At 40.6% G+C, this 17,718-nt stretch overlaps 1 protein-coding gene across 2 annotated transcripts in view; it reads left to right on the forward strand.

The window, feature by feature from the left end:
* The first annotated feature begins 12,829 nt into the window (after positions 1-12,829).
* LOC129831888 (beta-galactosidase-1-like protein 2) overlaps positions 12,830-17,718 on the forward strand; it is a 96,441-nt gene continuing 91,552 nt past the window's right edge. For both annotated transcript variants that reach the window (XM_055895443.1, XM_055895442.1), the window contains exons 1-6: positions 12,830-13,033; positions 13,402-13,569; positions 13,665-13,709; positions 13,794-13,924; positions 14,451-15,140; positions 16,083-16,167. In XM_055895443.1, the coding sequence (XP_055751418.1) occupies positions 15,135-15,140; positions 16,083-16,167 (91 nt within the window). In that variant the 5' untranslated portion in view covers positions 12,830-13,033; positions 13,402-13,569; positions 13,665-13,709; positions 13,794-13,924; positions 14,451-15,134. The remainder of the gene's footprint in view (positions 13,034-13,401; positions 13,570-13,664; positions 13,710-13,793; positions 13,925-14,450; positions 15,141-16,082; positions 16,168-17,718) is intronic.

Here is a 17,718-nt window from a genome sequence, read left to right on the forward strand (position 1 = left end):
GCTTTGCTTTATCTTGGCCAGGTCGCAGTTGTAAATGAGAACTTGTTCTCAACTAGCCTACCTGGTTAAATAAAAGGTGAAAAAATAAATCAAATAAATACAAATATTGCAAGGACCTGTACACGATTCCTGAAAGTTTAAAATGTCCCTGCTCTTCCATGGCCTGCATACTCACCCAACATGTCACCTATTGAGCATGTTTGGGATGCTCTGGATCGACGTGTACGACAGTGTTCCAATTCCCACCAATATCCAGCAACTTCGCATAGCTGTTTTAGAGTAGTGGGACAACATTCCACATGCCACAATCAACAGCCTGATCAACTCTATGCGAAGGAGATGTGTCGTGCTGCATGAGGCAAATGGTGGTCACACCAGATACTTGCCTTGTTTCTCTGATCCAGGCCACACCCGTACCATTTAAGGTATCTGGGACCAACATATGCATATCTGTATTCCCAGCCATGTGAAATCCATAGATTAAGGCCTAATTCATATATTTCAATTGACTGATTTCCTTATATGAACTGTAACTCAGTAGAATCTTTGAAATTGTTGTATGTTGAGTTTATATTTTGGTTCAGTGTAGTTCATGGACCAGACCTCCAAATGTAGGCCTTCAGGCTCACTTGGGATGACGATGTGATTTTAGTGATTTTCTTGAAGGTATATGTCCCTAGAGTGGAAAATGTGTGATAGCAGTGCAGCAATGGCAGCTGTCTCTGTGTTGTCACTATCACCCCTTCACTCCATTCATTTTTCACATTGTTTTTCATTGGATAAAATCCCAATGTCAGTATAAAACAAGTTATTGCTTACATATAGCCTTTAATCATATACAATGCATTCGGAAAGTATTCCGACCCCTTGACTTTTTCCACATTTTGTTACGTTACAGCTAGAGGTCGACTGACTATGATTTTTCAACGCCGATACCAATTATCGGAGGACAAAAAAAGCCGATACCGATTAAACGGCCGATATATATATATATATATCACACACACACACACATTTTTGTAATAATGACAATTGCAACAATACTGAATGAACAATGAAAACTTTTATTTTAACTTAATATAATACATAAATACACACAACTCTGAAGTGACAATGATACTGAAGTGTCTGCTTAGGAGACAAATACTCTCAACTGTTTGAATAAAAATAGAGTTTAAGTAACCTGTGATGAATGTTGAAAACAAAAACTGTCATTTCTATATGCAGGAAATCCTATTTTAATAATGGGCATGGTAACAATTGACGACCAAAGTGCGAGTCATAATTCCCATGACACCTTCTAGCAAAATCTGAAAAGCGGTTCCTTCATTTATTCCATAGGATATTTTTAGATTCACTTAAAATAAGGTCTGTGTTTCGTGTAGGCTTACACCACCGTGCCAATTTTATAACTGTGTAGATATCCATAGGACAAGGTAACTCTGATCAATATTGACTAAATATAAGCGAAGACCATTTTCTTTTGTAGAGTGGATTTATGAAAATATGTTGACAAACGTTACCTTATCCTAGTGAGATTTACACGGGTATCTAAACGTCGAGGCGGTTTAAGCCTGCACGAAACACAGACCTTATTTGAAGTAGATCAAGACATTCTCTATGGAAGACATGAACGGTAAAATAACGAAGGAACCCCTTTCAAGTTCAGCCGCAAGTTATTACAGGAATTATAACGCGTCGACTATTTCTCTCTAAACCATATACCTTTGACTAATCCGAAAACTATCACCTCGAAAACAAAACGTTTGTTCCGTTCCGTATTTTATCTAACGGGTGGCATCCATGAGTCTAAATATTCCTGTTACATTGCACAACCTTCAATGTTATGTCATAATTACGTAGAATTCTGGCAAATTAGTTCGCAAAGAGCCAGGCGGTCCTTTGACAGCTCTTTGGTCTTGGCCATAGTGGAGTTTGGAGTGTGACTGTTTGAGGTTGTGGACAGGTGTCTTTTATACTGATAACAAGTTCAAACAGGTGCCATTAATACAGGTAACGAGTGGAGGACAGAGGAGCCTCTTAAAGAATAAGTTACAGGTCTGTGAGAGCCAGAAATCTTGCTTGTGTGTAAGTGACCAAATACTTATTTTCCACCATAATTTGCAAATAAATTCATTAAAAATCCTACAATATGATTTTCTGGATTTTTATTTCTCATTTTGTCTGTCATAGTTGTAGTGTACCTAGGATGAAAATTACAGGCCTCTCTCATCTTTTTAAGTGGGAGAACTTGCACAATTGGTGGCTGACTAAATACTTTTTTGCCCCACTGTACCCTGACTCTGCGTGCAATGAACGCAAGAGAAATGACACAATTTCACCTGGTTAATATTGCCTGCTAACCTGGATTTCTTTTAGCTAAATATGCAGGTTTAAAAATATATACTTGTGTATTGATTTTAAGAAAGGCATTGATGTTTACGGTTAAGTACACATTGGAGCAATGACAGTCATTGATTGATTGTTTTTTATAAGATAAGTTTAATGCTAGCCAGCAATTTACCTTAGCTTACTGCATTCGCGGCACAAGCAAGCTCCTCGTGGAGTGCAATGTAATCAGTGTTAGAGCATTGGACTAGTTAACTGTAAGGTTGCAAGATTGGATCCCCCGAGCTGACAAGGTAAAAAAATCGGTTCCTAGGCCGTCATTGAAAATAAGAATGTGTTCTTAACTGACTTGCCTAATTAAATAAAGATTAAATAAAGGTGTAAAAAAATAAAAGGAAAATCGGCGCCCAAAAATACCGATTTCCGATTGTTATGAAAACTTGAAATCGGCCCCGATTAAATCAGCCATTCCGATTAATCGGTCGACCTCTAGTTACAGCCTTATTCTAAAATTGATTAAATTATATTTTTTCCTCATCAATCTACACACAATATCCCATAATGACAAAGCGAAAACAAGTTTTTAGAAATGTTTGCAAATGTATTAAATTTAATTCAGAAATATATTATTTACATAAAGTTTCCTCTAGGAATCTGCCTGTGCTTAGCTCTATTCCTATTAATATATATTTCTTCTCCTCAATTAAAAAAAGAGAACCTTATTTAAATAAGTATTCAGACCATTTGTTATCAGACTTTCGAAATTGAGCTCAGGTGCATCCTGTTTCCATTGATCATCCTTGATGTTTCTACAACTTGGAGTCCACCTGTGGTAAATTTAATTGATTGGACATGATTTGGAAAGGCACACACCTGTCTATATAAGGTCCCACAGTTGACAGTGCCTGTCAGAGAAAAAAACCAAGCTATGAGGTTGAAGGAATTGTCTGTGTAGCTCTGAGACAGGATTGTGTCGAGGCATAGATATGAGGAAGGGTACCAAAACATTTCTGCTTAGAAGGCCAGCATCCCAGAGTTGCCTCTTCACTGGTGACATTGAGACTGGTGTTTTGCAGGTACTATTTAATGAAGCTGCCAGTTGAGGACTAGATACTAATGTACTTTTCCTCTTGCTCAGTTGTGCACTGGGGTCTCCCACTCCTTTTTCTATTCTGGTTAGAGCCAGTTTGTGCTGTTCTGTGAAGGGATTTGTACACAGTGTTGTACGACATCTTCAGTTTCTTGGCAATTTCAATCGAACCCACAAATGCCGATGCTCCAGATACTCAACTAGTCTAAAGAAGGACATTTTTATTGCTTCTTTAAATCAGGACTACAGTTTTCAGCTGTGCTAACATAATTGCAAAAAGGTTTTCTAATGGTCAATTGGCCTTTTAAAATTATAAACTTGGATTAGCTAACACAACGTGCCATTGGAACACAGTTTGGTTGCTTGTTATGGGCCTACACCTATGTAGATAATCCATTTAATTTTTTTGCCATATCCAGCTACAAAAGTCATTTACAACATTAACAATGTCTACACTGTATTTCTTTTTTCTTTTATTTAAATTTGATCCCCTTTTCTCCCCAATTTTCGTGGTATCCAATCGCTAGTAATTACTATCTTGTCTCATCGCTACAACTCCCGTACGGGCTCGGGAGAGACGAAGGTCGAAAGCTATGCGTCCTCCGAGGCACAACCCAACCAACCCAACCAAGCCGCACTGCTTCTTTAACACAGCGCGCCTCCAACCCGGAAGCCAGCCGCACCAATGTGTCGGAGGAAACACCGTGCACCTGGCCCCCTTGGTTAGCGCGCACTGCGCCCAGCCCGCCACAGGAGTCGCTGGAGCGCGATGAGACAAGGAAATCCCTACCGGCCAAACCCTCCCTAACCCGGACGACGCTAGCCCAATTGTGCGAACCCAGAGACTCTGGTGGCGCAGTTAGCACTGCGATGCAGTGCCCTAGACCACTGCGCCACCCGGGAGGCCCCTACACTGTATTTCTGATCAATTTGATGTTATTTTAATGGACAAAGAAATGTCCTTGTTTTTGGCAAATTTTAAGTGACCCCAAACTTATGAACCGTAGTGTATATGCCCACTAAAAACCACTTTGCACCTCGAGTGATGAAGTAGCCACTATTAAACCACAAAAAAATTGTGATGTAGGTGAAAAGTGGCAGTGATAGCCATGGGGAAGGAGCAGCTTTCAACTAAGAAATTATTGATAAAAAGGGTTCAACTGTTTCAGTTATTTGGAAGTGTTTTGGCTTTTTGAAGTCCGACAAAGAGCAGAGCAAATTGTGCCGTAGACAGGTGGCTACCAAGTCTGGTAATACGACAAACCTTTTCACCATCTGACGCAAAATCACCCTTTGGAACATGCAGAAAGTTTGAGTTTGCGCCACAGCATTGATAAACGCCCCTCAGGCACCAGCCAATCTAGGGATGGTCGCCCGAAGCAATCAACACTGACAGCGTTTATGCCCTACGAGCAAACATCGAAAAGACAAAGACATCACAAATGCTATTATGTATTGCATTGCTAAGGACATGCAACCAATTAGCACAGTCGAAAAGGAAGGTTTCAAGAGGCTTATCAATTTAATTGACCCAGGTACGTTGTCCCTGGCCGCAAACATTTCTCACACCGCACTGCCTAAACTCTACGCTGAGTGTAGGGAAAAAGTTGAGGAACAGCTCAAGACAGATTTAACGTATTTTGCTACTACTACTGATCTGTGGTGTAGTCGCACATCAGAGCCTTATATTAGCATCACTGTCCACTATATTGATAGAGTGGAATCTTCTAAATAAATGCCTTCAAACATACGTTCCCAGCGACCACACGGGTGACGCTATAGCAGATGGGCTCATTGATGCTCTCGCCTCCTGGGGACTCAGTCAAGACAGACAGGTCTGCAACGGATAGTGGTGTGAACGTGGTGAAGGCTGCTCAAATCAACAAATGGACCCGACTGCAATGTTTTGGACATCGTCTGCACTTGGCCATTGGTAAGTAACCTTGTCAATTGTGTATATTGTATTAGATGAAACTAAATGTGCATTTTTTTCATCAACTGATTATGTTAAATATTACATTTGTACATAACTAAAGGGATTATTGTGATTTTAACTATTAAAATCTCAAGATTTCTCTTAGAGAATGGGTAGAGACAAACTGGTGGATCGAGCAATTGGAGTGTGTAAGAAAGTGGCAGGTGCCTTTTCCTATTCGTGTAAAAAGAGACCTGGCAGTTGCTCAAAAAAAACACAACCAACCCCAGCACAAGTTGGTGACAGAGTTGCCTACCAGCTGGGTATCACGTCAAAAGAGGGTGCAAAGAGTACTGGAGCAGGAGAAAGCCATTTCACAGGTCTTGTCCAGTGACAAAAAGACCTGGCACTTAGCTCCCACCTATACAGATATAGATGTTCTTGAGTCCATCAACCAGTCGAGGATCGGTAGGATGGTCAGTTTTACGAGGGTATGTTTGGCAGCATGAGTGAAGGATGTTTTGTTGCGATATAGGAAGCCGATTCTAGATTTAATTTTGGATTGGAGATGCTTAATGTGAGTCTGGAAGGAGAGTTTACAGTCTAACCAAACACCTAGGTATGTGTAGTTGGCCACGTATTCTAAGTCAGAACCGTCCAGAGTAGTGATGCTGGACGGGCGAGCAGGTGCGGGCAGTGATCGGTTGAATAGCATGCATTTAGTTTTACTTGCGTTTAAGAGCAGTTGGAGGCCACGGAAGGAGAGTTGTATGGCATTGAAGCTCGTCTGGAGGTTAGTTAACACAGTGTCCAAGGACGGGCCAGAAGTATACAGAATGGTGTCGTCTGCGTAGAGGTGTATCAGAGAATCACCAGCAGCAAGAGCAACATCATTGATGTATACAGAGAAGAGAGTCGGCCCGAGGATTGAACCCTGTGGCACCCCCATAGAGACTGCCAGAGGTCCGGACAACAGGCCCTCCGATTTGACACACTGAACTCTATCAGAGAAGTAGATAGTAAACCAGGCGAGGCAATCATTTGAGAAACCAAGGCTGTCGAGTCTGCCAATAAGAATGTGGTGATTGATAGAGTCGAAAGCCTTGGCCAGGTCGATGAATACGGCTGCGCAGTAATGTCTCTTATCGATGGCGGTTATGATGTCGTTTAGGACCTTGAGCGTGGCTGAGGTGCACCCATGACCAGCTCTGAAACCAGATTGCATAGCGGAGAAGGTACGGTGGGATTCGAAATGGTCGGTAATCTGTTTGTTAACTTGGCTTTCGAAGACCTTAGAAAAAGACAGGGCAGGAAATGTATAGGTCTGTAGCAGTTTGGGTCAAGAGTGTCTCCCCCTTTGAAGAGGGGGATGACCGCGGCAGCTTTCCAATCTTTGGGAATCTCAGACGATACGAAAGAGAGGTTGAACAGGCTGAATAGGGGTTGCAACAATTTCGGCAGATCATTTTAGAAAGAGAGGGTCCAGATTGTCTAGCCGGCTGATTTTTTGCCAGTACTACACCTGTTCACTACAGAGGTCATGAAACCTGATGATGGTGAAACAGAGCTCACCCGAATGAGAAATATGATGACCTAGCCACAGATGACCTCCTGGACATAGCCTCGTTGGTCAACCCTCGGTTTTAAAACACACTACATCAAAGACGAGAAGATGGGCCACATAAAAGCAAGAGCTGTCTCAGAGATGGTCAATGAGGGACATGAAAACCCAAGCCCAGCACAGGGAGACGTTGCTGCTGCTTCACCACAACTGCCAGATAAAGAGTCACTCGGCAGTTTTTTCAAAAAGCCATGCTCCACCACCACAGGTCTTACTGAAATCCAGCTGGTACAAAAGGAACTTAGCTGCTACCTTCAGTCTCCTGATGCTGACAGTGAAACCAATCCACTGGACTGGTGGAAGATCCACCCAAAAAAACTTTCCCAAAGTCAGCCACCTAGCAAAGCGCTACCTGTGCATTCCTGCGACCAGCTCCCCCCCAGAGCGTGTTTTTAGCACAGGTGGCAACATAGTGACCTGCCATAGGACAGCTTTAAAGCCAGAGACCATAGACAGACTTGTCTTTCTTGCTTGTTACTTGTAAGAAAACTACCCCAACTTCAACTGTGATGCGCTAACAGTTATAAGGCATATTGACTTGCACTGTTTTTTTTATTTCTTGCTCATGACTAGTAAGGGTTTATAGCTTTGTGGAGTTAATGTTATTTGTGAGTTCTTCTACTTCTAACAAATAAGAAACAGTAAAGCCTTTGGTTTGTTCAGGCAGGCTTGAGTCTGAAGCAGATTTGACCCTTTTTAAACATTATTTGATTAAAATTGTGATAATTACCATTAAAGCTAGACAGACTTGTCTTTCTTGCTTGTAAGACAACTACCCCAACATGAACTGTGTAGTGGCATTAGGCTAACAGTTATAATGCATATATTGACTTGCACTATTTTTTTTATTTCTTGTTCATGACTTGTAAGGGTTTACAGCTATAAAAAAAGTGATGTTAAAATGTTTTGAGTTCTACTTCTGACAATAAATAAGAAGCCTTCGGTTTGTTCAGGCATTCTTGATTCTGAAGGAGATATGCAACTTTTAATATTAATCAAATAATGTTTGTGATAATTATCGAATGAAAAAATATAATGAGAATTGATTTGCCATATCTCCCAGCCCTACGTCATACCCAAGAAGAATCAAGGCTGTAATCGCTGTCAAAGGTGCTTCAACAAAAGTACTGAGTAAAGTTTCTAAATACTTATGTAAGTGTGATATTTAATTATTTTAGCAAAATTTCTACAAACCTGTTTTTGCTTTGGGTATTGTTTGTAGATTAATGAGGATATATATATATATATATATATATATATATATATATAAACACTATTTGACTGCACGTCACAATCATTTAACGCCTGCATTAATTTTTGTGTTATCTTTTTTGACACGCAAAGACCCAAACAGCGTTCCATAGAAATCCTGGTTGAGAATGAAACTGAAGAAACGAACAACGAAACAGCACAGCAAGTAAGTGAAAGAAATAGGTTTTGATTATGTTTTACTGGTAATGGGGACATACGTAAATGCCAACAAAATCATTTTTGGGTCTGTTTGTGTAACCTTTATTTAACTAAGCAAGTCGGTTAAGAACAAAGTCTTATTTACAATGACGGCCAACCTCGGATGACGCTGGGCCAATTGTGCTCCGCCCTATGTGACTCCGAATCATGGCCGGATGTGATAGAGCCGGGATTCGAACCAGGGACTGTAGTGACGCCTCTTGCACTGAGATGCAGTGCAAGAACCGCTGCATCCATGTCTGTGTGTTAACTATTTAACTGTACTAGAATGCTTAAAAGGCAGCTAAAATGTTAAATATCGGTATCGTTTTTTTTTTGTCAAGGAAAATATCAGAATCGGACAAAAATATAATATCGGTGCATCACTAGCTGTAGCGTAACAAAATGTGGAAAAAGTCAAGTGGTCTGAATACTTTCCAAATGCACTGTATCATTTGAAAGCTTAGATTCCGTTATCAATCAGACACATTTTTGGAATGTTCAGGCCAACCGAACATGTACAAATCAGAATTACCTGTATAAATTGCTTTAAAAAGGAAACCCTGAAACCCTGATACATTTTAAACTTTGTTTGACAAGTGGTTCTTAAAGGCCATGATATTACCATTCAAATTATAATATATAACCAACTTTGAAAGCACCACCTAACACTATTGTTAAAAAATAGCCCATATTGTGCCGTTGACATTAAGAATTGTGTAAGCTTAGCCATATAATTACACGCAGTGGCTATGTTTTTGGATTGTAATTTTGGTGATAGAATCTCCAAATTGCACACACACACAGCTAGAACAGGATTTAAAAAAGATTTGCAGATACAGAGCCATCACAGGATTCATGTATTAACCCCACAGAAGCCTTTTCACAATTTTCCTTCACTCTGCGGTCCAACTCATTCCAAACCATCTCAATTGGATTGAGGTCGGATGATTGTGGAGGCCAGGTCATCTGATGCAGCACTCCATCACTCTCCTTCTTGGTCAAATAGCCCTTACACAGCCTGGAGGTGTATTTTTGGTCATTGCCCTGTTGAAAAACAAATGATAGTCCCAATAAACGCAAAAGAGATGGGATGGCGTATCGCTGCAGAATCTTCTGGTAGCATTGCTGGTTAAGTGTGCCTTGAATTCTAAATACATCACAGATAGTGTCACCAGCAAAGCACCCCCACACCACCTCCTCCATGCTTCTTATTATTGGTGACCTTTACTAGTGGTTTATTTGCAGCAATTCAACCATGAAGGCCTGATTCACGCAGTCTCCTCTGAACAGCTGATGTTGATGTGTCTGTTGAACTCTGAAGCATTTTTTTGGGCTGCAATTTCTGAGGCTGGTAACTCTAATGAACTTATCCTCTGCAGCAGAGGTAACTCTGGGTCTTCCTTTCCTGTGGCGGTCCTCATGAGAGCCAGTTTCATCATCGCGCTTGATGTTTTTTGCAACTGCACTTGAAGTCACTTTGAAAGTTCTTAAAATGTTCCAGATTGACTGACCTTCATGTGTTAAAGTAATGGAATGACATTTCTCTTTGCTTATTTGAGCTGTTCTTGCCATAATATGGACTTGGCGTTTTACCAAATAAAAATCTATCTAATGTATACCAGCTCTACCTTGTCACAACCCAACTGATTGGCTCAAATGCATTAAGAAGGAAAGCAATTCCACAAATTAACAAGGCACACCTGTTAATTGAAATGCATTTCAGGTGACTACCTCATGAAGCTTGTTGAGAGAATTTCAAGAGTGTGCAAAGCTGTCATCAAGGCAAAGGGTGGCTACTTTGAAGAATCTCAAATATTAAATATACACTGCTCAAAAAAATAAAGGGAACACTTAAACAACACAATGTAACTCCAAGTCAATCACACTTCTGTGAAATCAAACTGTCCACTTAGGAAGCAACACTGATTGACAATAAATTTCACATGCTGTTGTGCAAATGGAATAGACAAAAGGTGGAAATTATAGGCAATTAGCAAGACACCCCCAAAAAAAGGAGTGATTCTGCAGGTGGTGACCACAGACCACTTCTCAGTTCCTATGCTTCCTGGCTGATGTTTTGGTCACTTTTGAATGCTGGCGGTGCTCTCACTCTAGTGGTAGCATGAGACGGAGTCTACAACCCACACAAGTGGCTCAGGTAGTGCAGCTCATCCAGGATGGCACATCAATGCGAGCTGTGGCAAGAAGGTTTGCTGTGTCTGTCAGCGTAGTGTCCAGAGCATGGAGGTGCTACCAGGAGACAGGCCAGTACATCAGGAGACGTGGGGGAGGCCGTAGGAGGGCAACAACCCAGCAACAGGACCGCTACAACAACAAGAAATCTCAACCCACTTTCCACTGTGGTGTTATTTCCCTCATTGACTTCTTACCTCAAAATTGCCTTGGTATTCATGTTGAATAAATTAGTCTGTTAATATGAACTAAGGAAGCTGATAAATCGTTCAGTTTACCTCTTGCCTACTACTGTAGACTGTCTGAAATGAGATGTAGGCCTATCAGGGGCTATAGGGTACCTATCTTTATCAAAGCAAACCATGGCAAAATTGAATAACATTCGTAAACCCAGATTTTAGTCTGCAGCCTATGCCTATTGAAATCTCGCAAATGGGCCATTTATAACGGTTTGTAGTCTTAACATCTGGCAAATAATAAAACAACAATTGCCAGGAATAGCTTAACTTTCGTTTTTTTAAATGTTTGTCCAAGTGTTTCTTGCTCAGAGATTGAGATTCTCTGTCCAACTTTCATCACTCAAACTCTCCTGTCGGATTTATCTACAGTTATGTGCATGCGCAAAGAGGATTCATTTACAAATATAAACCTGGTTCGAGCCCTGAATGCTGATTGGCTGAAAGCCGTGGTATATCAGGACATATACCACCGGTATGACAAATTACTTTTTACAGTTGTAATTACGTTGGTAACCATGTATATTATAGCAATAAGGCACCCCAGGGGTTTGTGGTATATGGCCAATATACCAGGGCTAACCGCTGTATGCAGGCACTCCGCATTTCGTGATACATAAGAATAGCGTGGTATATTGGCCACCTTACCCCCTTGTGCCTTATTGCTTAATCATAGCAGTCAAACAAAATCGACATCCATCGATGGAAAATGATCTGGCGAGTTTAATAAAGGCAAATTATATTTTCTCTTGACACATATTCAAATTAATTTACGTCACAGCTTGCAATATTTAAAAACATTTTAGGAAAAACGAATTATGCGTCGTTACTATGATATTCCTTAATTGACTCGATATCGTTATGGGAAAAGGGTTTATTGTTTAAATATGCAACTCCTCTCGGGCTTAAAAATACAATCGGGATAGTTTCGGGCCTTTTGGTCGGGTTTTGAATGATCATTGGGCTAGAAATTTTAGCTTGACCTGACAACCCTGGTTACATGGATAAAACTTTTGAGTTTTTTCCCCATTACAATCTAGGTTATAGCACCAAATGGTAAGATTAATGTATTGCAAGTTCGCCTGACCTGTCTTTTTACTGATTTTGATGTAAGGACAAAACGTGATTCAATATATTGCAACTATCCGTTTCATAGTGCCTATTGAAAGCGAGCAATATTTTACGCCTAACACGGACAATGTAAACTAAAGGCTACTGCCTGCTAAAAATCGAATTATGATAGCCTAATGAGAAACACTGTGGATTTTGTCAGAACTGAGTCAGACTTACCACTTGCATTAGGTTTGGAGTTGTGTGTAATTCGGGTGAAAATGATATTTTAATTCATTATGGTCTATAGTTCTCACCTGTATTTTCCCCTTGAGTGAATCGCCTGTATAGTATTATTCCTGTTCTTCCGGTGGGGTCTTTGAAGGCGTGGGCTGTCAAACCAGCTGTTGCAACGCTGTAATGTTATTCGTAAACCATTTTTAATGCATCCATGGTCGTCAGGCTGTCTCTCACACGACAGCGGTATGCCATTCTCGGATATATTTTATTTGAATTCATACGATAAGGCCAAAGATTGTCGGAACTAAATCAAGATACTAAATCAAGACCACAGCCTGTCGTTTCAAATGGAAACAAGGGAGTCATAGTGGTTAGAGCCAAGCACGAGCTAGCGAGACCCTATTGGTGCGTTATAACCTATATTTGCATATTTCCGTTAGGTAACGTCTACTCTGCGAAGTACGCGTATGCAACAACGCAATTTTTTACAACTTTGGCAACGGGTAGAGTCTACAAAAATGTGTCTACTCTGTTCGTAAAATATTATAGTTTTGCGAACAGAAAAATGTTTAATCGATGAGAAAATGTGCAGAATGTCGGACAAAAGCCATCTCGTTCCATCTTCTCCCACTGCCGGCTAATGGGCTTCCTCTCAAGTGGGTGGAACCGCCAAGCGGATGCTTCACATTTATACATCCGGTGAAATATCTGTCTCATTGTTCTGTCTGTGGTAAGACTTTATGGGCAGGTCTCGAGAGTATGTAGAAAGTTATGTCCTATTTGTTTGTTTTTCCTCGTGTTTTCATGGACCTGCAAATGCATCAATAGGCAACCAGTATCCCAAACGGACCATTTTAAACTGGTTATTTAAAGACAATCTATTATAGGTAATGCTATTAAAGACCATTCTTAATGACAAAATATTATCAGATTGTTAAATATTATTACATAGAAGAGGTAGGACTACAAATGTGAGAAATGATATGCAATCAATACTTTTGATAGTCTAGTTAATACAAAGCCATTCCATATCTTTAATTTACCCCATCATGAACTTGAAGACGAGGAGTAGCATGTATGTAGCGTATGCTAAAAGCTTTGTTGATTTTTCTAAATCTGTTGGCTGTGTCTTGTATGCTTGTCACAAGAATTATAAATACTTTCTTACTCACCTTAGATTGCCATTGTCTAGTTCCTATGACTTCTATATAGTCTAACTTTCTGGGTTGACCAGCAGTTTGTCTTTCTCTTCCAGCCAACACCCAGAGGTAGAGAGAATGAGGGCCAACTCCTTTCAGTTCACTCTGGAGGGAGAGCCCTTTCACATCCTGGGGGGCTCTATCCACTACTTCCGTGTCCCCAGAGCTTACTGGGAGGACCGGCTGCTGAAGATGAGGGCCTGTGGGGTCAACACTCTCACCACGTAGGGACACACAGAACACTTCATGTCCTCTTATACCACCACTCACTGCAGCTCTACTATGGAGGGATACTGAGAATGACTGCTTTATCTTTCAGATATGTGCCATGGAACCTGCATGAGCAAAAGAGAGGGATTTTAAAGTAAGGAAGACGTTTATGATTTTGTGATAAATGTTTGATAAAGCTGTTGAGCTTTGTCTCTCTTCTTTTCTCTGTGTCTCTCAGGGCGTACATCAGGCTAGCAGCAGAGTTGGGGCTCTGGGTGATTCTGCGGCCAGGACCCTAGATCTGTGCTGAGTGGGACTTAGGAGGGATGCCCAAGTTAGATTTTCCCAGATTTTAACATTTTAGCCCAGGTTGGTTTCAACTCCCTGTTGGATAGGTCCCCCTATACGACATCTCATCCATTTTTGTGATGCTCTTTTCCAGTGTGGTGTTATTTCCCTCATTGACTAGTCATTTATTCAATCAGCTACATTGGTGTTTACAGTCAGGTCTCTGTAAAAGAGTTACAGTCCCACATTCCTTAGTAATGTGGATAAATAGAATTATAGATCTAAGGTGGAAAACCAATATGTCTCACACACAGAGAGAATGAAAACAGTTATTTCCTGAGCTTCCACCTTCAATTAGAGTAATTTGACTGACTGATCATCATCTAAAATTGATTGAGGAAGGGTAATTGGTCCAGAAATGTCCCAGTATGTACCACTATGTCAACCAGATTATAGATATTTGGAAATCCATTAAACTCACGCTGTTATGAAGCACATTAACAATCAATGCAGTCATTATGCATGAATGCCATCCGTGCAACCTGTATTTAAATGTAACTGCATACATTGTTGATAACATTAGAGTTAAGTATTGCTTTCTCCCTAGTTGGTTGCTGCGTGATCCAGACATGGAGTTGAGAACAACCTACCCAGGTTTCACAGAAGCAGTTGACTCCTTCTTTGATCAACTCATTCCAAGAGTTGCACCATATCAGGTCATCTTTTCTCACTTTCTCACTACTCTTCTATTAATTACACTAGGGTTTCCATTTTTCCTGTTAATTTGTGAGTGACAACAATGTGACCGCATATGGTCGTTGATTATGGCTATCAAAATGCAAAAATATTCTTAAAATGTGAAGCTTGGTGTTTTATCAATCCCAAAGGCTTTGAAAATATATGCTTGACTTACTCAGGAGTCATTTGAAAGCTCTGCTCTTATTTGATTTATTATTTAAAACTCTCAGTACTCCAAGGGGGGCCCAATTATAGCAGTTCAAGTGGAGAATGAGTATTGCTCTTATGCAAAAGATGTTGAATACATGCCATACATAAAAGAGGTAAGACAGTGCAGTGCATCTGCTTTATTACACGCACACGCAAGCACACTCTGTGCATCACTTTATCTTGATTTCACTACAACTATTTGCATTTGCAATAGTAGGATATCTACTTGGAAATATGAGCATAATTGAAATGAGATCCTTGTTCTAGGCACTATTGTCCAGGGGGATCGAGGAACTGCTCCTGACCTCAGATAACCAGGATGGGCTGAAGCACGGGGGAGTGAATGGAGGCATTGTACTGACTGGACAAACAGACAGACAGCTGCACTATAGTAGAGCCTCTGGCCCATCTGACACTGCAGACTCTGCCTGAACTGTAGTTGGTATTCTCCCATAGCACAAGGGCTCTGTCTGTGCCAAGGATAGATGTGTGTGTGCGTCAAGCCGCTGCTGTTAGGCTTCATTAGAACTGCGCCTTGATTAATTCCCTTTCCACTTGAAGCCTAAACACAAAGGAGATCGATGAGATGAGGGAATGTGCTGTTTACCTAGATACAGATTAAGCTCGGGAGAAAACAAGGCAAAAATAGGAACTGTTAAAATGCAAAGCAGTTTCCTGTGCATGGAAGTCACTGTAGCATCCCACTGGGCACACACTGGTTGACTCAACGTAGAGTACATACAGTAATTGCATAACATACACAAATAAAATACAGCATGACACTGGGCTCAGACGTCAATTCGACCTCTATTCCGCGTTGGTGGAACCAACGTGGAATAGACGTTGAATTGAGTATCTGGATGCAATTCAAGTGAGCGAATGTATTGACTTGTGTTCAGATGATCATCTACTGATATTTATCATTAGATTTATCCAGCTCCAGCTTTGTAATTGATCAGTTATTCAGTTTCATCTGACATCTGTAGATAAAACAGAGGATATTAGCTATTTAGTCTTAATCTGTGTAATAAATTGCTTTGAACCACAGTCTTGGGATGCCTATAGTCTGGGCAAAGTTTTTCAGAAGTTATCTGATCAGTAATCGGAAAGGATTACATGCACAGAAATAGCTATGCATTTAATCCTATTAGATTGCCAAAATCCAATCAGATAATAAAATAAAAAAACTGGGCCCTGATGTTCAAGGAGAAAATAGTGTGTCTACAAGGAGTAACATATATTTAGTTTATTTGTAGTTCTCTGTTGAACATTATTCTTCCCATTCTTCTAGCCCCAGAAGTTCAAGATGGTGATGGAGTATTGGTCTGGGTGGTTTGACCTCTGGGGTGACCTTCACCATGTTTTTGCTGCAGAGGGTAAGTCATATTTCCTCAAGCAGTACGATCTCTTTGCCACACCGCATGAGTCACACTCAATAGATTGGTCACATGGTGCTTAGCATATGGTCAGTTCTCCTTTGTGGTATGTTTCTGTCAGAGATGAATACGCTTTCCATGTGTGCTTGTTTCCAAGCCAAGCATCATAAACCAGAGTTGGTCTTTATTCCCCCTAAAATTCAATTATGATGCACGTAGTCAATTTCAGCTGAACCAAGCTGTCTTTTGTATACTGTTTTATACTGTGTTATGCTTTTGTACTGGCCTTCAGTGTCTAGAACAGGGCTCACCAACCCTGTTCCCGGTGAGCTACCATCCTGTAGTTTTCACTCCAACCCTAATCTAGCACACCTAATTCTAATAATTAGCTGGTTGATAATCTGAACCAGGTTAGTTACAACTGGGGTTGGAGCGAAGACATACAGGAAGGTAGCTCTCCAGGAACAGGGTTGGACACCCCTGGTCTAGAACCTTAAAAATAAATGGAAACTGCAAAGCCCCTATTGTTAACCTACATGCACTGTACATGTGTGCAGCTTGTTAGATAAGAGTGACTCAGCCCTTCTCAGAAGGGAACAGTACAGTATGTGAAAGGGCCAATGACTAACCATTTAACACACACACACCAATCACATACCACTGTAGCCACTGCTAGCTTTGAGATATTTTGGCCATACTTGACAAATTACATGATGGTGAATCCTTAAAAAAAAGCTCAATTTTCAAGATCCTCTCATTAGATAATGCATCACTGCAGTAAATACTTGTCAGTCGTCACACAGCTTGGCACACAGTTGTAGATGTGTATTAATGTCATGTAGATTATCCAGACTGTCCTTATGTTGAACAACAGCCACTGATAACTCTGGTCCTCAGGCCTGGTTTTGTCCTCCTTTCATTGCCATCAGCATCCACGTCTATCTCACACACACAGGATGCTAATCAAGTCATGCTCTGTCACTCCATACGTTGTTATTCATTATCTTGCTGCCCTTGATTTAAATCAGTAAAGTCAGCTGAATTTGAATGTCTAATTAAGCACGTCGTTATGTTCTATGACAGGGGTTCACAAACTTTTTTACTCGGGGGTGGGGGGGCCCTTCCAGCACTGGAAATCACCCCCCCCCCAGCCCCCCCGCGTGCACGCACCACATCTATTTCTATGGGCACAAGCACTGTTCATGACACAAACTGTTCACATCCCTCCTGTTGGTGGAGGGAACATTGCAGGTTTTGAGCTTATTTCCTGAAATTCTACACATTTTGTCATGGGGTTGTCGTGTCTTTGGCATCATTAAACTGAAGACTTATTTATCAAATAACTCTCTGTAATTATTATTGCGCGATTAAACTGATTAATCATGTAACTATAATTAACTAGGAAGTCGGGGCACCAAGGAAAATATTCAGATTATAAAGTTATAATTTTCCTAATATAACTTTCAGATATTTGAATATCTGATCACTTAGTCTTCGAATTAATGAATTATTTACCTCATGTTAGTCTCATTCCAAACGTCGTAAATTGTT

Source organism: Salvelinus fontinalis, chromosome 33 (assembly GCF_029448725.1).
Source record: "Salvelinus fontinalis isolate EN_2023a chromosome 33, ASM2944872v1, whole genome shotgun sequence".
In the NCBI taxonomy this organism is placed as follows: domain Eukaryota; kingdom Metazoa; phylum Chordata; class Actinopteri; order Salmoniformes; family Salmonidae; genus Salvelinus; species Salvelinus fontinalis.